Source organism: Nyctibius grandis, chromosome 8, assembly GCF_013368605.1.
Source record: "Nyctibius grandis isolate bNycGra1 chromosome 8, bNycGra1.pri, whole genome shotgun sequence".
NCBI classification, from domain to species: domain Eukaryota; kingdom Metazoa; phylum Chordata; class Aves; order Nyctibiiformes; family Nyctibiidae; genus Nyctibius; species Nyctibius grandis.
Window position 1 is genome coordinate 6910577 of NC_090665.1, and position 25370 is coordinate 6935946.

General features: G+C 37.4%; 1 protein-coding gene across 1 annotated transcript in view; it reads left to right on the plus strand.

The window, feature by feature from the left end:
- NAALADL2 (N-acetylated alpha-linked acidic dipeptidase like 2) overlaps positions 1–25370 on the plus strand; it is a 247643-nt gene that overhangs the window by 38142 nt on the left and 184131 nt on the right. The window contains exon 3 of the mRNA XM_068406490.1: positions 10378–10648. Coding sequence (XP_068262591.1) covers positions 10378–10648 — 271 coding nt within the window. The remainder of the gene's footprint in view (positions 1–10377; positions 10649–25370) is intronic.

Below are 25370 nucleotides of genomic sequence, written 5' to 3' on the forward strand. Positions count from 1 at the left end.
GTTAACTTTTTGAGATTCATGAGATAAAAGGAAGGATTTATCTTCTTTTCAATTTTAAAAATTAAACATTTATTTGGGGATTTATCTAATTCCAAATAATCCTAAATCTTCAAATAATAGGCAGCTTTTCCAAGCATTGCTAGGTTTTTCTAGGATTTCAGGTTAGCATGCCCTCTTAATTCCTCATTGTCCTTTGGGAACTGGGATATTATTCAAAAGTTAAATCACACAGTTCAAATAAAGATGTCCAGTGCTGTCAGAATAACACTTGGCATTCGCTTTAATTGCTTTTCAGTTCACAGTGTAACCTAGTGGTTGGCAATTGAAAGGAATAAAATACTGCCAGTTGGGCAGTATTGAGATTTTTTTTTTTTGATCAGCAGATTTTTTTTTATATAAAAAGCAAGGTTTCAAGTATTTTTTGATCAATAGGTTTTCTGTATAGAGGAGTGTTAGTGAAGCATCCACTGCTATTCACATACATACAGAAACGGTCTCTTGCTGTAAGTAAACGTAATTGTCTCCGACAGTAAAAGGTACTGCTTGGACTTGATTATGCAGCTGGTCACATTTTATTGAGACACTGACATATTCCCTGTGGTCTGGGAAGAAAAGGAGATTATATCATTGTGAAGTTTTACTGGGTCAGTGCTCTGCCTCTGGATGTGGGGTTATATGCAAACACTTTCAACGTGGGGGTTGTATTTTTACTGTGCTCCTTCAGCTCTAGCATGCATTGCCCTCGGCATGTAACCTGTTGGAAAATGCAGGGCACAGTTGTTTGGAGCTTGGGACCTGGTTCTTTTCTTGTATTAGGGCGAAATAGTGGTAAATCCATTAATTAAACAGTTAGACCTATAAACTTTGAAGAAAATTATATTGCCTTTGCAGAGGCTAAGATATCCTTGTATGTGCAAAATAAAGGTTTGTGTAAGTCATGCAGAGTGCTGTTATATATATATATATATCAGACATAGTACAAGTTTATTTAAAATACTTTAGATGGAATTGTGCAAAGATATAGATAGGGATGTTATACATAGACACAATACTATATACCATAGAGGAAAACCTGTCTTTTGTGACTGAAACTTAGCAACTATAGAAGTTAATAAGAAAAAAATAGTGGTGATGATCTTATTGATTTTGAAAGAAAATGGTGTCATTTTGGGAGATCCTCTTGCTAACAAAAGATTGTTTAATGTAAAAAAAAGAGGTTTCTTGTGCAGATATCTCCATTCTGTATATATTTTGAAAGAACTTTTCTTGCACTCAGTTCATCTGTTGAAAACAGTTTACTGTACTAAATGAAAGAATTACAGAAAAATATGAAGGAGATGATCAGTCCTTTTTGTGGTAAGTATATGAAGACCGAGAGTTCAATGTTAGGAAGAGGCCAGATTTTCTTGCTTTCCTAAAAGGAGAGCCTTTCACCTAAACCCTCTTGTAATGAAAAGGAACAACAAGTCATGGTAACAACTTCTTTTGCACTGAAGTATATACGACGTAAAAGGTATCTCCTCTCTCTCCTCCTTTGGCATTTAGAATTAACAGTCTTTGGGATTTGGAAAAATGGCCCATTTGAGGGTCTGGAGCTGTCATTCTCTATATTAAGGTTTCTTTGGTTCATTAACTATTCTGAAAATGGATAATGATCACCATCCTTTTTTAATGTGTCTCCAGAATGATGGGAGAGAAATGCTAAATGAGAGTCTCATCCGTCTCTAGACTGGTGAGCAAGGTGTATGTCACAGAAAAGTGAGTGCTTTAAAAAACAAAACAAAACCACCAAAATATTAAGGATGATTTTAAATAAAGTGTAAGGTGCTCTGATAACTGAAACCCACGAGTGTGAATCCGGCAATCTGGTTTCTGTTCCTAGCTCTGTCATTGCCTACATGCCTGCCCTTGAGTGATTTGCTTATACTAAACATTTTCAAAAACTTCCACAGTTTTGTGGTTTTCATTTCTTGGGCATCTGGTTTAATATCAAAGTCAATTGTCTTTCAGATTTTACCTACATGATTGTAAGTGATCAAAAAGCAGTAATTTAAAAAGTTAGTGCATGTTCAGCAGAACTTCAGCTGATTACACATGCTCATAGTCTGTTGCAAATTAACATGTTTAAACAACCTTCACTTTGGCCAATGCATTTTACTGTACTTTCGTGCTCTGTTGATAAGCCAATGCATTCATAAAGTACTGCAGTAATGTTGATATTTTGGCTGTCCATTTTCCATACTGCAAATAAAAGTTGTATTAAGAAGGTCTTTATTTTTGAAAATCTGAACTATTCAAAAGAGTTTCTATCAAATTTATAACCCAGATAGTGTATTTTGCATATGTTCAAAGTCTTTTTGGCTGACTTTTGCAGGATCTGAATTAACTAAACTATTCAGTTCTTTGCCCAGCAATTTCTGGACTCAAATGCTAGTGCACATATGCAATGTTTTTTGGATCTTAGATGACAGATTTTTGACTGGCACTTGCAGATGCTGCTGATTGATGAAATACTGAGATTATTCACTATGTTGCTTTAGAAGACCATACACAGAAGAATGAAGCAAGAACCTTCCTTGCACTGGTATGCAATTTATACCTACAGTTGCTTCTAAAATTGTGACCTATTGGGAATTACTGAAAATCAGAGTAAAAGGATTCAGAACAGATATAAACTCACATAATTTCCACATGGTGGACATGTACTGAACTTTTTTTAAACGTAATGTATTTGCAGATGGCTTACTTGTTGACAGATATTTACCTTTCAAAACTTGGATGCCTTGGATTCATTGAGGTGATTTCTACAAATGTCAGTTGATGATTTGTTGATGGCTCTGGCCACATACTCTGTGTTGTGAGAGAGTTTAACTCATTAGATTAACTCATAAGTCATTGTCCTGGTTTTGCAGGGATAAAATTTATAGAATCACTTTTCTGTTACATTTTGTTTCAGTTTGTGGCCAGCTGTGGTATGGTGATCAAGGCCATCAGCAGTGAAAGCCAGGGCAGCTGCCCCAGGCTGGCCCACAGGTGTGTTCTATAGCATCAGTGTCAGGTTCACTATAAATGGGAAAGCTGCTGGGGATGGGGAGAGCTTTTGCTCTGCTCTCCTTTCTCTCTTCCTCCTTCTCCTCTCTTCTTGATGTTTGCTATCCCTGGAGGAACTTGCTGCCACTCTATGAGCTAAGTATAATTTTGTGTCTTTAGTGTTAGTATTGATATTGGTTTTCTTATTTTATTAAATCTGTTTAAATTTCAGCCCACAAGTCTCCCTCCTTTTCCCAGTTCCCTTTCTCGGTTGGGGAGGGGAGATTGGGTGAGAGAACAACTGGCTATTGTTTAGCCCTGGGTGCGGGCTAAATGGAGACAGTCATATGACTGCTTCAGTTGCTGCACTTTCATCATTCATTAAGTTTTCAACAATTTTTCTTCTCCATCAATAAATTTTCCATTACTAGACCATTAAAATGTGATGGGCTCTTGAACTTTGAGTGAACATGTAGAGCATACTGTTACTTTAACACTATTTTAAGATACTATTATGTTGTTTCTGTGTCTGATGCTAAAATAGGGAAAGCATCGGGTTTTACCATGGGTGTTTGTTTCCACAATAAAAGATTGTGTAACTGGAAGAATTGTTTATTAAACAAATAGATCTGAAAGAGCCTTTTTCAGTTTAGAATGGCATGTTATTGCTGAAAAGTAAGGTGAATACTCTCTAAGAAGTCACAGATATTTGGAGCTATAGATTTTTTCAAAAATCTTCTAACCTTGAAATAGACTAGAAGAGTAGTTGAGAGATGTTGTGTGTGTTTACCCTCTTCTGGGTGATCATTTGATAGACCAGTTCATTGATTCATTGATTGATGAGTTCATTGGAAACTCATATTGGCATTTTGATGTTCTGAAGCATTTGAAAGATTTGGATGCTGGCTAGATGTCAGCATAACTGTCATCCAAATCTCTTAGAAAGCTTTGGAAAGCTCACCTATGGCCAGTTTATGACTTCGCAATGTTTTGTGTAGAGGAACAATGAATTGCTTGTTTTCAAATAAACTGTGGAGTCACAAAGTGAGAGAATCAGTTATTTTTCAATGTCTTCCACCATCTGCCTTGAATGCAAGTTTGGCTTGCGTCCTGATGTTGACAAGTGAGATTTGAACTATCCCCATTAGTTTTATTCAAAAAATATAGAAGGCATTTGACTGTCTGATGCGGTGGGTAGCAGCAATACGCTTGGTAGTCCTGTAGTGAAAAGGGGCGAGGGGGAGAGAAGTACAAAACAGCTGAGCTTGGAAGCCAGCATGGGCTGAGATCTGAGGGTATTCTTCAATCTCATGACAAAGAACCTCTCAGGAAAATTAGAGGTTTGGCTTGAAGCTGTTGTGCATGTAATTATACCATTATAGGAGAGGGTACATATGGTCAGGTACCCTGTGAAAGTCTAATACCCCGGTGGACCTAAACATAGTACAAAAATGCTATGAAGTTTTGTTTAAAAGTACTTTTGTGCCTGCTTATGGTATAATTTTCTGAATAAAAGACTCGAGTCCCTTTTTATTGAAAGTACCCAAAGGCCATAGTGCACATAATGTTTAAAAAAGAAGTTCAAAAGCATTTTTCTGCTAGAGAACTGCACAACCAAATCTAGAGCTGGTGTTCTGTTACGTGACATTACATATTTTTTATGTTTTCAGGAATCGCATTTATCTGTGTCTGTGAAAAGCAAAAGCTGTCATAAATCATACTCCTTTATGTTAATAGCATGATATCTATATTGTAGGCACTCTGTAACATTCGTAGAGATATGCAGGTGCAGGTCTGTAAATGCTCCCTTTGATAGCAAAAGTGGTATGTTGTTACCTAAGAATGAACGGGGTTTTAGCTTTCCCGTCATTAGGACAGACCATGCATTTATCACTGTGTTTGGTTGAGCCTTATGTAATTTTTTCTATCAGACAGACCTGGATGACAGCGTGGGGCTGGCAAAAAGCCCTGCCTCCTGCGAGAGCTCCAGCTCCAACGGGGAGGCTGCTGTGGGTGATGAGACTGGCTGGCCAAAACCCAGGCAAATGGAAGAAGCAGCATGATGTCATGTGGTGGCTGACCCATATCTAGTGTCCAAATGTTATGTTTAACCAGAGCTTTCCGTTGCTTTCATACTCTAGGCCAGTATTATTTTGTTTGTTTGTGATTTAGGAAGCATATCTGAATAGACTTACCTGTCAGTTTTGGTCGTTACTGTTGTCATCGTGTGACAGGAATGAACACAGTACCGAATTTCTTGTGACCCATGACTGCCACAAAATTAATATTAGTATCAGTGCTAAAAATATGCCCAGAATATCTAGAAGTATAGAGAGTGATGGCAGATGTGATGACAAAGGACAAGTCATGTATCTGCTTTTTGGAGCAGTTGCTGGAGGCCTTGCAACATAACCTGAAGAGCCTGAAGTGGTCCTGGATCCTATCCTGCACTAAGCTGCATGCAGTCAACTGTTTGCACCATGAGAATGTTTCTCTTAGATACTCTAACCTCCTGATAAATATTTACCCTCTCTTGAACTTGGATTTTTTTAATTTAGTTTGGAACCAGCAGATATGTGGCAGGCAGTTCAGACCATGGGAAATCTGATTGGGCAGGTTGGAGACAGCCAGTTGAGCACCCTCATTAGCAGGAACATGTAATTAAAATTTAAGCAGATGTGACTTGGGCAGGTGGTATTTCCTGAACACATTTAGTTTGCTGTCTGTACACACTATATGCGATGGATTCAACTAAATACTCTTATCTGCAACTGCAAAAAGTACTGTGCATATGCGGAGCAGTTGGTCTGTGTGAGTGCTGTGCACTCGCCCAGCACTGCTGAAACTGCCACATCTCAGCTCTTAATGGACTGAAACGAGTTCTGAAATCCTGAACATATGTAAACATTTTTAAAACTCAGCCTGGATAAAGTTTGTGGATAGGAAGACAGACACGTGCATGGAAGCTGATAAATATAACAACTCCGTATGATGTGGTTTTTGCATTCTTTTTTGATTATCTGCTACCAGCTACTGTTGGAAACAGTGTATTAGGCAAGATAACACTTTGATCTGGTGTAGCTTTACAAAAAATCTTGTCTGGCAAATTCAATGCGACTCCCAAAATTTGAAACCAACTACTCAGCTGAAAAATTGGCCCGTAAAAATTCCAAAATTATATTTGTTCTTAGTTGCTACCTAAAATTCCAGTAGCTGCTTTATCAACAATTTCAGTGAACTGGAAGAAAATAAAGAGTAAAAATTTAGTCTAAGTTTGGGAATAAGGAAATAAGATAAACTTCTAACTCTGCAAAACTGGAATTCAGGTTATTTTTTTTAATAGGTCATGAAGTGTAGGCCATTTCCCGCTGTCATTGCAGTACAGACATTAAATCTTTAAAGAAAAAAAAACCAAACAAGCCACACTGAAGTTCTTCATATATGGAGGAAAATCTTGTCCCTCTAGATTTTTAGGATTAAATCTGTAGAATCCAACTGCAGTTTTAGATTTATTTTGGGGGGTTTTGTAGCAGTTTAATAGGATTGTCTGATAAGGAATTGTCATACAGTTAAATTATTCCATCTTTTGTTTGTTACAGTGACCTATTGTAATTTTTCAGTGTCCTTTGAGTGGTATTTTGCAGTGTCCAAGTGTGTCACCTGCAATGAGCAGCTGGCTTATCTGCAATACCTTGTTCCCTTCTTTTGCAAGCTGTGTCAAAAAAAGTGCTGTTATAGCAGATGACTTTCCTTTAAGCTGCTGCAGCTCCATGTTCCCTGTGGGTGCCAATTTGAAAATTAAATTTCTCTATTTTGTGTGTGTGTGTGCGCGTGTGTTCATTTATCTTTTATAATCATCTGTTAAAGGTTGGTCTTTTGAGACTGCAGAAAGCCTGGCTTTATTACAGATGTATCTTTGTCTTGTTTCAAATTATTTTCCTGGCTTTAGAGCTTTGAACCTTCAACAGTCATGGTCTACATCTCTTCACTGACCAGGACATCCAGCTGATCAGGCAGTACAATACGACTTAGTCTTCTTGTTTACACAGGAAATCTAAGAACGGGTCTTCATAAACAGTTCTTAATCTTGTCATCTTATCAGCGTGGGAAAACTTTGCCTTAATCAAGTGAAGCAGGGTATGCTGTCTGAGCTTTAAGTGCAATTTTATCTGTTTTTTTCACTTCAGGAACCAAGTGTGTTTGAGATGGAGCAGAATACTCATAAAAAAAGGTTATGTCCTGTTTTGATGTACATTAGTTCAATATCTGATCTATATTAGAAAATAAAGGAAAGTAACTTGTGGAAATCTCTTTGAGAGCATTCATTAAAGGCACACTATTATTCAGACTGTTACTGTTATATTTATTAAAGTTGATTCTAACTTGTGACCAAATCGTAAGTCCATGGAGGCTCCACTTCAATAAATTACGCAGATTAAAAGCAACAGAGATGTTCCTGTTAACTTTGTGGTTATTCCCATTGACTGAACCTGAACAAGTAGCTGAATAAAGTATCTTTTTAATGCGAGTGAGGGAATCAAAAATTCAGCTGATGTTATTAAAGGCAGTATTGTAAATGGAAGTTGGCAATCGCATTGATATTGATTCCTACTAGAGTATGCAGCCGCTTGCAAAAGTGAGAAACATAATCATCCCAGGGGCCTGCTTCTTTCCACTGCTTAAGTCTTACTACTATGAATCTCAGGGCCCTGGCAGTTTTAGGAAGTTAGTTAATTGACAATTTGTAGAGAAGGACTATGAAGTGCTTGTGAGGTGTTGGGATTTTTCAGGGTGGACTGTCAAACAAACTTTACACTTTTCTGAATTTTATCCAGTTTAGGAAATGCTGTTTTTACATTATACTTTTCATACAATTAGTGTGTAATAAAAATAATGAGTTAAATTACCTCTGACTTTAAGTCCATGCAGTCAGCAGATTTATATCAAACACCAAGTGCAAGTCAGTCATTGTAAGAAATCTGAATATGAAAAAAGTCTTGCTGGTGATGTTCATAAGATTTATCAAAGTAGTCTAATATGTGCTGATTTATTGTAATATAACGTGTGCTCATAATTTGTAATTTGATTTTAAGATGCTATAAAGAAATTATGGAGTAAATAGTGACTGTGCTCATTCCTTTAACTTAATCAGATATGTTGTCACAAAAGTTTCAAAGACATGCTTATTTAATTATGAAGTGGAAAGCAACTTTACTTCTATTACTAAGGGAGCAATTTACTTATTGTAACTTCTTCTTTTAATGCTTATTTCCTTTTATTGAAACTGAGTACTTCTTGTTGCAATGTGCCATAACCTTATTGGCCTGGGATAAGTTTCTTGCAATTATTTGTTCTATTAATGTTTCTATCACTTGAGGGGAATGTTCTGTTAATGATTGTGTTAATCAAACAACTTTGTGTGTTTCTGCACTGCCCAAGTTTGTGACATTACATTAGCAGGCACAGGAGATGAAATTGGAAACTGGTAATATACTACAGATTGGATTAACTCGTCTGGTTTGTGTAGACTGCTTGAAAACTTATTTTAGACAATTTAAAAAGATTAAATCTGGAAGACAGTTATTCCTTCTGACAGGACTTCTGAAGTCTTTAACATAAGTTCAGTGTTCTTGTAAAAATTTTGAACTTTGTACACTAATGACCTTGCTATTGTAATGCAGACTGGGATACAGCAGATTAATCGAAGCATTTTTGCATATTTTTTAAATCCTTTGGATGTTGGAATAATTATTTCATCTGTATAATGTGAAGATGGGCATTAGACATTTGAATGTAGTATATAATGTGTGAGCCATGTCTAGGCTGTAATAGGTGTTATAACTTCCCTCTCTGCCTTTTAAGGTTTTGATATTGTCTAGACAGTAAATGTTCTTTTTTTTTTTCAAGGTCTGTTGAACTATAAGATAGTTTTGTTGGGGTGGAGAAGGGAGTCTTTGTGCTTGCTTTCTGTCATAAGCTTTCCTTGGCGGAGCTCTCCCTGGGGTTAGTGCAGACCCCGTTGGAAGCAGTGCCGGTACCCTCAGCCGGGAGCGTCCTGCCTGCGGCTCCGCAGCTGCGTGCTGAATGGCAAAGGGCTGCCTGTAAAGCGCTTGGTGGGATTCTCAACAACGTATTGCTTGCAATAATGATTTTAGACTATGTGTTATTCAACCACTGCTTTTGATGTGTGCAAGACAGCCAGGGTATTTTTAAGGTTCTGTTAAGGACCCTAAAGCATCTAGCTATAATTGGCCTTTTTGTGAAGAGAGGATTGTGAAGAAGAGTTTCAGGCAGTGTCAGTATCTCTGTGCTTGGAAATCAATATCTCTGTGATCCTTCGTCTTGTTTCTCAGTCATGAGAACTTCACAGACAAAAAAAAAAAGAGCAAAAACAAGCAACCAAAACCAAACAAACAAAACTTCAGCAACTGTTCTGTAAGCTTTTTGTACTGCATTTGAATAGTGCTTTTTATTTGAATAATGGTGCTTTTTATTTATGCCCTGCTTTGCTTTACATAAGTGCTTGCCTATATAAGTAGGGAAAGCCTTTAGTTGTCCCTTCAGCATGTCTCTCCTCTAAAGTTATCTTTAAAATACTCTCTACATATGGTATCTTTTGGCATTTGCTGGGGAGGAGGATGATCCTTCAGTGCCATCACTATTTTCATTCTGTGGCCCATCTGATAGCTGGTGTTGAACAGTGATACAAACCCAGTGATACAAGCTCAGACCAACCCCTCTGAAGTCTCAGCTGGCCCGTCTGGTAGATACTGCCAAAATAATTTCCAGGCTCGTGTCATATCCTTGCCAAGCTGTTGGCTCAGGTAATCCCTCAATGCAGGTAGGAAATCTGAGGAATGCTTTCTGACAGCTAGCACAGGAGTTGGGGGAGTAGTTCCATTCTGTTTAGCAAATTTGCTTTGCTTGATGAATTTAAGCCAAACATATAATTACAACTAATTTTCAGCATCATGCCCTCCCTGAAGTCCCTGAAATGTTACTTCAGATTGTGTTCTTCAGTGGTTGGCTAAATTGATGCTATATCAGAAACTTGATCAGCACCAGAGAGATGAATTTTGAAACAATTACTGTGATAATTTCTGCAGGATTCTTTATGTTTTAATTGTTTATGTTTCCTATAAATATTTTTTCCTTTTATTTCCCAAAAAACAATTGCTTTTGTCTCACAACTGGTAAGAAATTATTTGCAAAAAAATGAAGGGTGATTTTTTTTTTTGCATGTTTGATGATCCGATATGAACAAAACCATGGACTGATGCATATTAAGGTACAAGTGTCTTGACAGGAAATAAACTAAAACTGTGTTTACTTGTGTTTTTTTTCCAGAGAATTGTTACAGTTCCCTAGAGAAGACGATGTAGACATTGCAATGAAAATTCTGGTTCAGTGGACTTCCCAAGGCCTTGAAGATGTCCGGCTGGTAAATTACTCTGTTTTGCTTGACCTACCAGGCTCTTATTCAAACACAGTAACTCTGAAAAACAGTGGTGAATGCTTTTATCCTACTGGACAACAGTGCAACAGAGAGACCAAAACGCTTCATAGCCAAGACCTCCTGTACTCATATGCAGCTTACTCTGCCAAAGGAACTCTTGAGGTAATATGACCATTTGTCATTTGTGGTGAAATAGATTTAGAAAACATCAGGTTTTGTTGAAGTGGGCTGGTGAAGTACACATGGTGAAATGCCCAGCCTTAAAATAAGGTTGGGTGTTTTGCTTAAAATAAACATATTGCTTAAAATAAATATATTTAGGTAAAATAGGACGTGGTCAATCTCAATTCAAACTTAAAAATTAGTCAGACCTAAATGCTTCATAAGATTTTTTTTTTTTTTTAAAGTGTCTGAGTTTATGAATTGGCATCTTTTACTTGAGTGTAAAAGTCTGAGAGCTGTGTCTAGAGCTACATTTTATCCTTGTTGATGTGTAAGTGCTACTGGTTTGAGGGATGCCTGTAGGAAGGGTAAGATGAGGTTTTGTGCAGTGAGACTGAAGGGAGTGCTGGGCTAATACCTGGAGCTCCTGAATTATGATCATGGATCTCGCGTGCTTTTTGTATGGCAACTCAGTTGACACATCTGCTCTGTTTCCTCTTGAAAACCCTGATTTGTATTTTTATTTTACTGTAGCTTTTGTTAGGAAGTTTTGTCAGTGAAAAGATCCTGCCTGTTGGGATTTGTTACTTGCCAAGTGAAATAAGAGCTTGGATTATCTTGTCTTATCCTCTTTACTGTCTTCATTGGCTGACTCCCTATATTTGCTTTCCAAATATATTGGGGGTGCACAAAGGGGTAATTGTTTCTGTTTAGTTTCCTAGCTGAGATAGTATAAATCTCAATAAATATTTCTGAAATATAAAAACTGCAATTTCACTGCCAACTGCATTACTGTTGTCTTTCTCCTTTTTAAAATAATATATGTTATTCCAATGATGCAGGGTTTTTTCCATCTTGATTTCTTTTTTGTTTAAAAGATGTGTTTGTTTTCATGACTTAGAACACTAATAGGCTATATAGGAACAGATTGTGAATGGCTTTGGGTTTGGAGGATACTTCTTCCAAAATACCTTTATTCTTCATGAATATCTTAATATTTATAGCATATCAGTTACTGAATTTCTAACAGTAAAATGCAACTGTTGTATATTTTCCTTTCATTTGGGACAACATTTGCCCATAATGTTTATTGACAACACATAATGCACTGCAGAAATCTTGTAATGAGTCAAAAAGGGGAACGTTGCATGATGCTAACTAACTCATTTTATGGACTGTTAATGTAATTTTGAATTTTCAACTGTAGGAAATATGAGGGCTGGTAGAAAGTCAGATCCTTAAGTTTCTCATCCTGAAGTCCACAAGCTTCAGCTTCTCTTTCTTAAAAGCATTGAAGCTTTTTAGTCCAAGGGATTTATTCCAGAGAGGAGAAGGAATGGAGTTCTTGTTTTCCTCTGGGAGAGAGACTTCTCTCGATCTCCTGTTTTTGTGTACTTTCCATGCCTACATTCCATATTGAGGCGCATGGTCGTCATCTCCACACAGCCTCTGTTCTGGGGCTCAGTCAACCCAATAACTTCAAGTTAAAGTTTGTTGTTAAGAAGTGAAATGAAGCAGGCAAGGGTAGGTTCTAACCTGCATGATGTATGCTTTAACTTTTCCATGGGCAAGTAAAAGGTACTAATGAATGGGTTTGGCTTCTCACATTTTTCACTTAGAAACTCAGTATGTAATATTATTTTCTCCTTGTAACTTAAGAGTAACTGTAATGAGATAAAAGTAAAGTTGTGGCCTTTGAGATTTATTTCATGAAAATAAATGTGTTGCTAACAAATTCATCAGATTAAGGGAAATACATTATTGTGGGGAAAAAATTATTGATGTTATTACCAGCAACACATATACCACTTTCAGTTGTATTTCAGAGCAGTTTTATCTATAATTGAGTTCTGCAGAAATGAGGACCACACACACTGTGTATGTGCGCATCACTAGGGGTGTACCTTGGCTTCGGCAAGCCTCGAAGCTTGTACTTGAGCCAAAGAATGACTCTCTGTGCACAATTTTACAGTCAGATCTTTGAGATACCTAGCACTCTCACAAAACTTCAGTTGTTTTCTTTTATTCTTCCATAAATTGATAGTGAGCTAATCTCCCTGACTTTCAGTCCTACATGGTGATCTCTACTGTTTAAACTAATGGAAGTAGAAAAACTTTAAATGGGAAGTAGCAGGTGGTGGCTGTTGCTGGGTTCAGCCCTCAGAGGGTGACTTGGTTGCTTACAGTGGAGCTACAAGTTGTGTATTTTGAATAACTTGCAGTGGGTTGTGATTGCAAAATCATTAGGGTTTTCCTCTGAAAAGGTTTGCTTGTAACAGCTACTCATAATCTGAATAATTTCCTTTCAAATGTGACACATCCTTAGTAGAAAATTTCTATTGTGTGTCACGTAATCAAGTTGAATTGCTAATATTGCTTTGGTGCTGCTGCTTCATTGTATCTCATTTGTATATTTGGTTTGCTACAAGTTCAAGCAAATAAAACCATTAAGTTACTGCAGTCTGGCTACCAGCAGAGCTACAGCTCTACTTTCCTGTTGACACGGTTATTTGTAGAATAGCAAGACTCGTTTTCTTTGACCATCTGTCATGTCCATCCATCATATGGCCATTGTAGATGAGCTGTTCAATTTGTACTTTCTGGTAACAGTCTAAACAGCATTTGTGAGTAAAAAGGTGAGCATTTGTGATCTGAAATCTGCTTCAAAAAACTACTTAGTGCCATTGTGATGGATGGTGCACTTTTACTACTTCTCTGTAATTCATCGGGCCCTGAAAAGGTGACACTGTTTACCCATCACGGTGACAGGCAGGGCAGCCTACAGTTCTGAAGAGAGCTGTCTAGTTGGTTTTGAAATAGATATTGCAGCAGTTATGTAAATAATCTATTGTAGACTAGGTCAATCTAAGGAAAGAATGACATACGTGAAATACATTTTTATTAAAACTTAATATCACCTACCTTCTATAGAGTTTAAACCTTTTGTCTGCTTGATGAAAACAGGAAAGCCACTCTGCCCAACAGAGTACGTATATAAAGGGACGTAACATTGCATCAAATTTATGTGTTAAAGCAAAACGCGTTGTCAAACAGTTTCAAACCATTCTCTGAGTGAGTGTAGTGTGGTGAATCTGAACGTGCTGCTTCCTGCCTTCACGGTCACCTGAGAGGAGTGGTTGCGTGTGCTGTCACCGGTGGAGCAGTGGAGGGATGAGCTGCGGAACCGTCGGCAAGAGCCAACGAGAGGTGTGTGTGAACCCCCAGAGATCCAGCGTCCTCCTTTCAGCACCAAATTGATAAGTAGTGTCAGTGTAGGTGCATATTGTAGCCCGCCCGTTAACACACACGGCAGTGATTCCCCTAGTGCAGTGCAGTGTCAGTAAGGGTACGTCTTGGCTGGAAGCGCAGCAGGAGGCCGGTGGTACTTGGGTCATCTGGGCTGTTGGTTTAAGGGAGGCCCACTGAGTACAGCGAACTTCAGGAAGAAACAAGTGTTCAGTTTTGGTGTAGCAACGTTTGTCTGCTCTGTCCCTTGTTTCTGTAAAGAGAAAATCTTAGCTATGTGATGGTTGGTGTGTTGGAACATTCAAGGACGGACTAATTAAAGCAAAATGAAGATTGTATTTACTTTGTATTTCCTGATTTTCTGCAGTTAAGTTTGTGTGACCTGCATTTTTCCTCACCTTCCTTTCACCTTAAATTTGTTCACTCTTTGCTTTGTAGAATTGTTAAGGAACTTTTGGCAATCCTAAATCTGCTTTAATACTTTAAACAGAGATACTTAGTGTCCTCTGTTATATGGCATTGACTCATGCTACACTACACTCCTCTGCCTCTTCAGGAATAACTGGGTGCTGAATGCACCACATCCCTGTTGGTTCCTTTGCTGTTCCTCCATCCTTTCCTTTTTTCATTGTGGTCACTCTCAGCAAGCCCAGCAAAACATCACTTTTCTTTCCTGGACCACATACACTGAAAGGACTGTGTTGGTTCAGGAACTGCGGGAGGATGCAAGAACAGAACAAGTACTGGTGTGTTCTTGAAATGGGAATGCATATGCAGGCAGGGATTTGATGGTTTCATGGACAGAAATGAATCATCCCCATCTCCAAGGCAGTTCTCCCAACACCCGACCATGTCTCCTTTGTACTTTGACCCCTCCTCTGTCCCTGTTCCCTGACTGCTTGGGCTGCTCCCCTACATCACTTCACTTCCCTGCCATCATCCACATTCCCTGACTGATTCTGCCCATTTCTCCGTTCGAAGTGTCTGCTGATTTTAGGCATTTATACTCCCAACTCAGCCAGTGATATCTTTGATTAGCTTTGGAGGGGCCACAGGGAGCAGACAAGTGAGAATGCCGACTGTTTGCCTCTATCTACAATATGCAGAAGGAGATTCTCTACATCTGTTGATAGCATATCACCCCGCTCTGGTTCATTTGTTTTGGTGACATTTTCTCAGTTAAATGAGAACCCACCGCAGGGATTAATGCCACCTGAAGCAATAGGAGAAGTACAAACCCATCTGTTAAGCTCACTCTGTGATCTTCCCACCATTCTTCAGTCTTGGCAAGATGCGAATAAGGGAAGCGGGACGTGGATTGCTGTCAGATCCTCTTTCACAAGGAAGGGGGCCTTGCTCACTTCTTAGCAGATACCCTATTTTCTTGTGGCTGTGCTGAGATGTCTCCTCTCTCCCCATCCATCCTCTTCTTTCCCAGGTCCTTCACTCTGCAGGAAGATGGGAGGCTTCCTCTCCTCTACTGCCCGTTCCTCTAATCTTTCCCACTCATTGCAGGGTCCCCCACTGTGTGCCCTACAGTCCCCTTCCCTCTCTGCTAGGTCTTCACAGTGCTGCAGCAGTGTTTCCTTGCGGTACTTGCAGCTCTGTATTTGTAGCTCTGCACCAAAAGGTTGTGAGTTCCTCTGGAGGGACAACGCATCAGGAAGTCCTTGACCCAACAGGTTGCTTTCATTTGATTCGGTTTCATTGTGCTGGAAATGTGATTAGTGCACCCTTATTATCTTTTATCTTCCCTCTAGCTAATCAGCGGTAATTTCCTTAACAATATTTCTGAATTAAGATTGGTGTCAGCGGGTTGGTTTTAGAAGATTTTTAAATCTTCCCAGGTTATTTTTGTCCCTAGGCAAAATTTCCAAATGAGCCTTCTGCAGCGTGCTCGCTTGCATATCTTGAATTCCAAAGGCAGAGAGTGCATGTAATTCAGATTAAATAATCACAGCATTTCACCCTCAGTCTTTCAGTCATTTTTGATGGCACATTGGTGCAAAATGTCAAGCTGGAGGGAATCTTGATACATACATGCGTTTAATTCTTTTAGGCACGCCAGTTTAGTTCATGATAATCTTTATTAACATTTTCTAAAATTTCTTCTCTGAAGAGACATGTACTAGTTAAAATTAATCCCTAGCAGCTGAAATCAGTTTGCAGATGGTTAGGGCTATAGGTTGGATAACACATACACACAAATGAGAAGAATCATGTGATTTTTGTAACATTTAGACATTTTAGAGGAGCTTTATTTATCTTTTATTTGTATGAGTTTCTCAGAAACCTCTTCCACAAATAATCATAATTTAGATGACTGCTCTGCATACCAAGTAGACACAGCAAATTTTCAAGACAATCTCACTAAGAATATGGATTTTAGAATAGACTTGACCTTTAAACAGAAAACAACATTGAACGTTAACTACAACATAGCCGCCACTCCATTATAATTACATATAGAAAGCTGTGAAATGCAATGTGAAGGTTATAGAATTTAAAATTGCATTCAAGAACTACAAAAACGATCATTGAAGAGATGTCCTGCAGAACATCCTGTCAGTTTTCTGGCATGTATCACATAACCCTTCATAAATAAAATTCTACAGTTCCCTAAAAAAATAGTTTACCACACAGAAAAGCCTGGTTAATATTGCTGCAAGATTTTTGCATCACTGAATGGCAGGGTTTCAAAGATCCAAATGGCTACTGCTGCGAAACCTTTTGCTGTTTTATAATTGTCGGTCAATACTGTACTAATGTTTTACTAATAAAATATTAGTAATGACATTTTAGTAGTAATGTCATTCATAATAAATTAGGTTTTTTAAATGCAAAACAGCGAAAGGTCAGGCATCTTGATATCTACAGATGTAACAGATCACTGAGCACTTCCATGCCATTGCACAGAATCAGCTAAAGGCATTTTTTCAGTAAGACCTCTGTACAGTATTAGAGAGGGAGCAATGTTGATCTATAAACATTATTTATATTCCAATGGCGTGGTAAAAACTGAAGGGTGCAAACACTGAGGACTTGGGAATAGATTTGGTGCTTTACTCAGGTTTTAGTTAAACAAAAATTCCTATTGAAATCAATGGGAATTACATAATTTTTAACCAGAGTTTAATTTTGTCTGTTAGTAGTCACTGTGAGAGAATACAAGTTGAAGTAACTTCTGTGAATGTATGGATCTCCAGGAAATATTTTTCACTTTCATTGTTTTATTGTGTAATTTAGACCAGGCAAGTTGCAATCACCTCTGCAGTTCGGTAGATATCTGGGTTGATACATTCCCAGTTGCTCTTCTCTTACACCCACTTTTTGTTAATAGTGTTTGGTGCAAACCTGAATACAAAGGTACTCCCAGTCAAGTGGGAATCTTTTTGGCAAATCAGAAGGCACATTTTGCTTAGGTAGTGCTATCTTATTGGCTCCCTGTAATTTCTTTTACATCTTCTGAGTAAATTTGAACCAAACAACATACCTGTGTTTTTTCTGTTTGAGTTTGCAAAGGCAATATCCTCCTCAGAGGAGGAGTTCTGAGCAAAAAGCTGCTTCTGCTGTGAGCTGTTTAGTTTGGGTTTTAAGGATCTTTTTCTTTTAAATTTCTCCAGTATTTTCAATGTTGAAAACCGCCTTGAAGGGATCTTGCTTACGGTAAAAACAAAAGCAAAAATTGCCTCCAACAGAGAGTATAAAGCAAATAATATTAGCTTTTAAAAAATTGCTAGGGTGAGAAAAACAACATAAGAAACAACTACAACTGATATAATGAGAACAATGACAAAACATTTTTGTATTTATATAATACTCAATCCTTGTCCCTAAAACTATTTGCATAACTTCACTATTTTAAAAAATGTGGTTTCATGCATAAAGAATAAAGAACTTGTTAAAATGCTACTCAGCTTTTTGATAGTAATGAGTGACTGTAAAATACAATATTGATTAAACTATTGCTTGTTCTCATTTTTTTAGTTTATTTTTGAGGAAGAGAAGCAAGTCCTAACACCTTTTAAGGAACATTAGCAATACAAAAGCATCTGTAGTTGGAGGCAGATTACATCTTACTGTGCCTATACACCCGATACCTGGGAGCATGGCCATAAGATTCTGACCCTGGCAGTCCCAGGCATCAGTCAGTCATCCATAACAATACAGGTTAGAATCACTGTAATAAAGTATTTTTTTTTAAAAAAGAAGAAATCATTTTTCTGACATACCGCACTTGATTATTTTTGAAAATAGACAAAAAGTCTAAATAATGGTGGTGTCTCTTGTGAATTAGAGCTGGCACCTGAAAAGAATCAGGAGCGACTGTTTTAATCTTCGTTGCAGTGTGATAAATCTTATTAGTTGAAGCCTTAGCAATGCATTTTATCTTAGGAGTTATCTCTACCTACCAGTATAACTTTTACAGTCAATATCGGACAATATTTTGTCAAAATCTTAAAAATTTATTTTTTTTCTGTATGTCATAATATCAGCTCATTGAATACTTTTCTATGGGACTCTTTTTTTCTCATTATTACAGTATTTTTAATATTTTGGAATGAAAGTAGCATTGAGAATCCAAAACAAGTCTGAAGATTTCCTGTCTCTGTGTTAGGATGTGGTGATATGAAGCCCAAGTATACTCTTCTAAGATATGACCACTTGAAAGAGTGGAAATAAGTACTTACTAAAAAAAAAAAATAAGCACACATGACAGGTTTTAAATGTAATCTAAGCTCGTTGAGGATAAAACTGCCATTATATGAATAATTTGGTGAGGACAGATTTTAGTGGCTTGTCTGACTTCTTTGTTGAAGAATTTTGGTATAAAAGGCAAAGGATGAACCTCTCTAGAGACTGCTTTGAGGAATGCTATAAACCTGGACATAGAGCCTTAATAGTAAGAAAGACTGAAAAGCAAAATAAGACCTCTCAGAGAAAATCCTTTGAAACAAATGTCTATTGAAGGCCTTTCAGAGCAGGATGAAAAAATGTGCAGCTGTGATACAGCTGGTTGAAAAAATATATAAGAACTGAATTCTTAAAAATGTGAAAAAGAATAAAATTAAAAAAAAAAAAAAGACACAGTTACTAACCATAGGTAATTCTAAGTTTGGTACCCAGGTGCAGTTGGCGGAAATGCATTGAGTGTGTATGTGAACTGTCAAAATATCAGAGCCTGCTCACTGGCTGGACTTAAATGTCCTGAGAAAAAGCTTTTGTTCAGCATTTCACTTTTAAGCTGGTTGGAAATACAGCAGTTCCAGCAGTTGCAATCCCAGGAGAGAAATATCTGCTTGTAAATAATAAAAAAATCAGCGCAAACTAAACAAAGCTGAGAATACATCGGTCTGATTTTTCTAGAATTAGGTGTTCCTAGTTTTTTCTGTCTGATATGCTCTCTCTTCCACTAAATAGAAATAAATCTCATGTCTAATGCCTCAAGTAATGAATATTAGTTACTGTGTTTATATCATTCATTAAAAGGGCCTTAATGTGAGTTAATAGTGAGATATATCAGTTCTATTCCCATAATTATGTCTTATGTTCCAGTGCTCTGCAGTTCAAAGAGAAGGTGACTAATCAATCACCAGCTTGTGGCAGGCCCAAGAGTAGATGTGTGTGAGAAAGAAGATCCTTCAAGGAATTTATCTTCCTTCCACTGAATTATGTTACCATATAGACTTAGTCTTGTCTCCCATAAGATTCACTGCTTCACACTGATGTCTTCGAGGGGCAGACAGAGGTGAATAAGGATAGAAGAGGTCTGGCAATGGCTTCAACCACTAGAGAGCAAAGCTGCTTAAATATGCAAGAAAGCTCCTGCTGTGTTGTCATTCAGAAGGGTTGTTCCTCCTACTGCAGGTCAATGCTTGCCAGGCATGATCTTTACTTGGGGAGTATTTTAGAGGATGAAGTAGTATGAGAAGCTAGAAATTATTACTAGCAAAAGAATCACTATATCATTCTTCTAACCAAAATTTTTATTCTGAAAAATTTTTTCATGTCTTTGTCCATGTTGTCCTTTTGTCTATAAAATTCTTACACCTTAAGGCTAGAAGAAAATATTGCAGTCCTGTAACGACACAAACTAAAAATCTAGAAGTGGGTACCAAAAACGTACAGACAAATGAAGAAATATGGAGAGAACCTCTTCAGCAGATGGTACAGCTAGATCATCAAGGTAAGATCTGAACTGAAAGAGTCAGTCTTATCCATCAGATCTTACCCTGATGATCTTGTTGCTGTTATCTTAATGCCTGTAGAGTTGCTTTGCCTAAAATAAACTTTCATAATTTTTCAACCTTCTCTGCAGACAATGAAGATAATTTCATCACAATGTGTAGTGTTTGTAAAGTGGGTACCAAAAATGTCCAGACAAATGATTGTTCAACATCCTGGGCAGGAGGGATCATCATGGGGGAAGAGAGAGAACTGAGTGCAGATTTCTAAAGTAACTGCTAGTTCTGCAATAATGTCCCTAACTGCTTTTATTGAAAATTGTACCATAAAGTACTATTGCTACAATAATACTTAGCACTTCTCTACTCCTGTAAAGGAGGCTGTCCTGGATTCCAGGCTGTGTGGAAGAAGTTGTCCAGATTCTTGTATGCCTTTAGACTTTCCCATACATTTTAGATAACATCAACATTTTTCCATCTTTCATTTTGAGATACAATTTAATGGGATGCCAGTGTACAAGGTGAACAATTCACTGGGCCCTTTCCTAAAAAAAAGCAGTTTCTGTCCTTTGCACAGGATTTCCTTTCTTTCTCCAGGATTTTCTGTTCTTGCTGAGAGCACAGGAACCAAGTTTGCAAATTCTTCGTGATGTTCCTGCCAGCACTTAGCAGAGATGAATGATCAAAATTTTAAATTTTTGTGTGAAATTTGGCACAATTCAGGAAAATCTTCGCCCTCGTATTTGGAAAGACTTAAGAAAAAGGCGAGCTATTGATATGCTATAGCAAGGATACCTGGTAGGGCCCTATCCTGAACTTCCGTTTAATTCTTGCTGTTATTCATAAAAATAAAACATTTTGAAAATGAAGGTTAGCTATTTCTGAAATAAAAGATAAATGGTGCTGCCATATAGAAAACTTCAGATGACTAAGCAGTGCAGAATACAGTATCACAATTAATGATCAAATGGCAATTCCAAAATATTGAGTGCATTTTTAAGAACAAAATTTGAAAGCCTGGAACAACAGGGTTTTCTTGCTGGTGCAATTTTACCTGAACCACATGTTACATGTCTCTTGTAAGTTAAGTCTTCTTTGCATAATGTTGGGTGGTTGAAAAATGGAAATATCTACTCATTTAATCACATAGGGCTATGCTGTTCTCACATACAGCTGCCTTTGTATTTGTCTTGGTCAATCATTTGGGCTACTTGAATTCATTATTGCTCAAGTATATTCCCTTTTCTTTCATCTGAATGTGCTTGTAATTTCAGAATGTACTTTTCCCCAATCCTTTTTTCTAAAGAGGTAATTTAGAGACCTGTGTAATGACTTAAAACACCAAAATTCACATCAGATAGGAAAGATGTCATTTTCCTTTTCACAACTGTGTGTTTGCTTCTCTCCATTTGATAAAATGCTGCTTTACCACCCAGATTTCTGTTTACAGCACTACAGGGTTGGGCATCTCTCTGATTATGTTCAAGTGCATGATGTTTGGCCAAGCAAGGGCTATAAGTACTCTATGAAAGAGCATTTATTATACTCTGGAAATAGAACTCTCACTGACATTTCTGAAAGTTCAAGCGTCCTCTTGATGCAGTGGATGATCTCCTCTTGTACATACGTGTGATTATCTGCGTCTTTGAGGCAGATGTCTATTTTATCTTTCTGTATCTGTGTGCTTGCAGTGACAACAAATTACATTTTGTGTTTGCGTAGCAAGCGTGCATAGAAATATAGTCAGCCTGTGTATTTCATTACACTATGCATGCACTAGTATAAGAGTTGTTTGGGAAACAAGCTTCTCATCCTATGAAAATTGAGCTGTTTCAAAATGTGTTCAGAGTTGTGGCAAAACTTGGAAACCTGAAAATTGTCAGGCTATTTTCCTAGATATTTCTATTCTAACACTGCCAGAGTAACTCTAAAAATGAAACAATTGAACAAAGTTGAAATACTTCTCTCTAGGAAATTATCTAATGTATTATAGTTATAAAATTAAATATTTCAGTTTTACTTAAAAAGATTCAAAAGCACTTCCGTGTAACATTTCTCTGCAGTTGACACACGTTCTGTCTTTGATAGACAGCGTTTGCATTCACAGGACATTGTTCTTAGGACCTGTCATTTCAGACAGTAGATTACTTTCTTTCTCTGGATGTGTAGGTGCAAACTCGTGTTTCACTGTTTGTCACGTTGAGCCTACGAAGAGCTGGAGGGGAGTGTGCCCAATACCATTAGGTAGTCTCTCCTGCCCAGTTGGGATGGATCCTTCCCTACAACAGCCGACAGTTTCTGCTGTAGCCTGCGAACCTATTTGTATGTAAAGTGCTTCCAGGCACCTCTGTAAGGTGCAAGCATCTTCTCTAAAAACTTAATGGTTCTAGCTACTATAGGAGGGAATGCCTAGTTTTAATTCGATATATGATAAAAAAGGCCATTGAAGGAGGACAGTCTGCAGCCTATGGGTGTTTTACTTTCATTCTTCATGTTTGAGAGTAGCCAATAAAACCTCCACATCACTGCAGTCTGACCTGGAGAATTTGTTGAGTTCTGACATAATGGGACTGGGTTCCAACATAAAGCCATTTCACTAAAAATTTTAAAGCCAGGTTTAAATCACACCATTATAATTTACTATGTCCGTGTGTAGCTTATGGTGTATTTTTTAAGATGTTGCATCATAGCTGAACAATTCTGTTTAGTTTATCTGTAGTCTGTGTAATTTGTAAATGTATATTTGCATGAATAATTACCCCTGAATAAGCTAAACCAAGCAGGCTGGTAAATACTGATTACTGTTTCTTCTTAGGAAGGTACGATCAGTGTGACTTTATGCTTTAGAGACTAATGCTACTGAATATCTTTTCAGTTAACTCTTATAAAGAGGGGGATATAAATAATATTAAACACATATAAGAAAGAATCATTAGAATTTAAAATTTTGTCACTAGTGAGGTGACAAGTAATCAGTACTGCTTAATGAAAGTTTGAAATAATAAAATTTCTGATAGGGTTTTAGGCATCAAATGATGTTGTGTCCTTCAAAGTTTTGTAACCAAAGCAACATTCTTAGAGATTTTAAAATAAATAAATATCAATTTAAAATGACTGAAAATAAGAACGGTTTAGTTCAGAATACTTGAAAAATTAGATTTGCATTTAGATCTAATTAGAAAAGATGAAAAAAATAGGTTTGTTGTTTGGATATCTCAATGGATATAATGAATTAAGAAGTTATGTTCAAGTATTAGTTTTGCCTTCTGCTAAAGAAAAACTCGAAGAATGTGATTTGGGACAGAGGGCATGGGGGAAGTATGAATGGATTTAAAAGAAGGAAAAATAAAGTTGACAATAGATATAGAGGGAGAGGTCTACAGGATGAGCATTATCAACAGGGACCTGAGCTATGTCAGCTCAGATTTATCTGGGGCTCTGTAACCATAAAACACAGCAGAGGTTCTTTTCTGTAGGTTATAAAAAGGCTACGATCTTAATTCAGTCTCCCTGGGAGTTGGTAGGAAAAAAAACACCTGCTATGAACTGTAAAAAGCAAGCAAGCAATCAAGTTAAACCCCAGTGTCTTTCTAAAAATGATACTGGAACAGCAATAGCTGTAAGAGAAGCTTCAGTAGAGCCGTGCCTGAAGTGGAGCTGTGTTAGCTGGCCAGGTAGGACGAGGGGGAAGAGAGAGCGTGTGAAGTGTCTGTGACTGAATTCGGTCTGCAAGGCCAAACTCTATCAAACTGAGGTTAGGAGACATCTTTTTTTTCTTCCTGTTTTGGTATAAATTACAGTTTTAGCTGTCATTGTAATGCAGTTCTATGTAATAAAAGCTAGACACGAGGAATCCTTTTTGACTGTAAGCTGATACTGTGAGTCATATTGAATTACTATGGAATTTTATTGTATGAGTAGGAATATTGAAGTAAAAAAAGAAAACTTTGAGTAAGGTGCTAACAACCATGAAGAAAAAATGTCATGAATCTGTTTGAAGAGGAGTGCTTGTAGGTAAAAACCACTAGTTATTTAATGACCAGCTAGTTCTTTAATGATGCCCCAAACATGTATCTTGCTATGTGGAGCAATATTGAAGTTCTGTGATTTAAATCTGCCCAACAGACATTGTTGGTCAAGTGCATCTCTTAGTATTGTAATTGAGCAAAATCAGCTTCAGTTAATCCAGATATGTAATGATTTGCTTTTCTGGGCTCAGACAGCATGTTCAAATTCAAATTGCACAAATCATCTCTTATTGGCTTGCCTCACACAGTTGCTTGGAAATACATTAGGTTATTATTTTTCAAGGCATAAGATCATTTTTCTCGTTCCAGTTTTCTAATAAGACATAAAAAGAAGCTCAAGGATAGGGAATCCTGTGCTACGAGAAATAGAGTCTGGATGAGTAGTGTCCAAATTTGGCCAAGAAAGCAGGGGAATTTACTTTCAAATATACAGTTTAATCATTCGCAGGATTTCACAGAGGCGTTTCTGTGTAATTACCCCAAATTTATCTACAAGCTTTCCCAGACAGTTTGGGAATGTCCAAGTGTCACAGGACACACAGCACGTTCTAAGTACTATTTACTACCAGAAGACGCCATGCTTGGATTTTGAGGCCCTATACTAAATTTTTCATGAAGTAAATAGAGAGTGGAAAGCTGACCAGGGGATTTCAAAGATAGTATTATTTTGCAATGACTTTAAATGCTGGAATAGTATTTGCATGACGACTGAGTTTTAAAGAAAGGATTTTTATAGCAAAAGCAACTCTATAACTCTTTCATGTGAAACCCTCCCCCTTTGCCCTGAGAACTCTCCACTTTAAAAGAGCTCTGTCATCTGCCTCAAATTCTTTCCTGATTTCTTTCTGTCTTGTGCCTGACTTGTTTTTATTTTACTAGATGTTGAATTATACCCTTGGTCATGCTTTCTCGTATCTTTTACTCTTCTGATAATGCTGAACCTAGCAACATAAAACAGAAAACTTACTGGACTTGCACTTGGCTTCAGCGAGTCCTAACAATGAAGGTCTGTTTGACTGATCCTACTCGTATTGAGTGCCATTACTGTAATAGAAATCAATAGTTAGGCACATTACTTTGTTCAACTTTCAGCATTTCAGTTGAACTAGAGAATAGTCACCAGATGCATGCCACAAAACCCACAAACACGGAAGATCTCTCTGTCCCTCTTTTTGCCTGGAACCAAGTGAAGGACAAAGTTTGAAAGATAACTGAATATTAAAATTTCTATAGAAATACAGTAAGTATATAAAAGATGGCGCT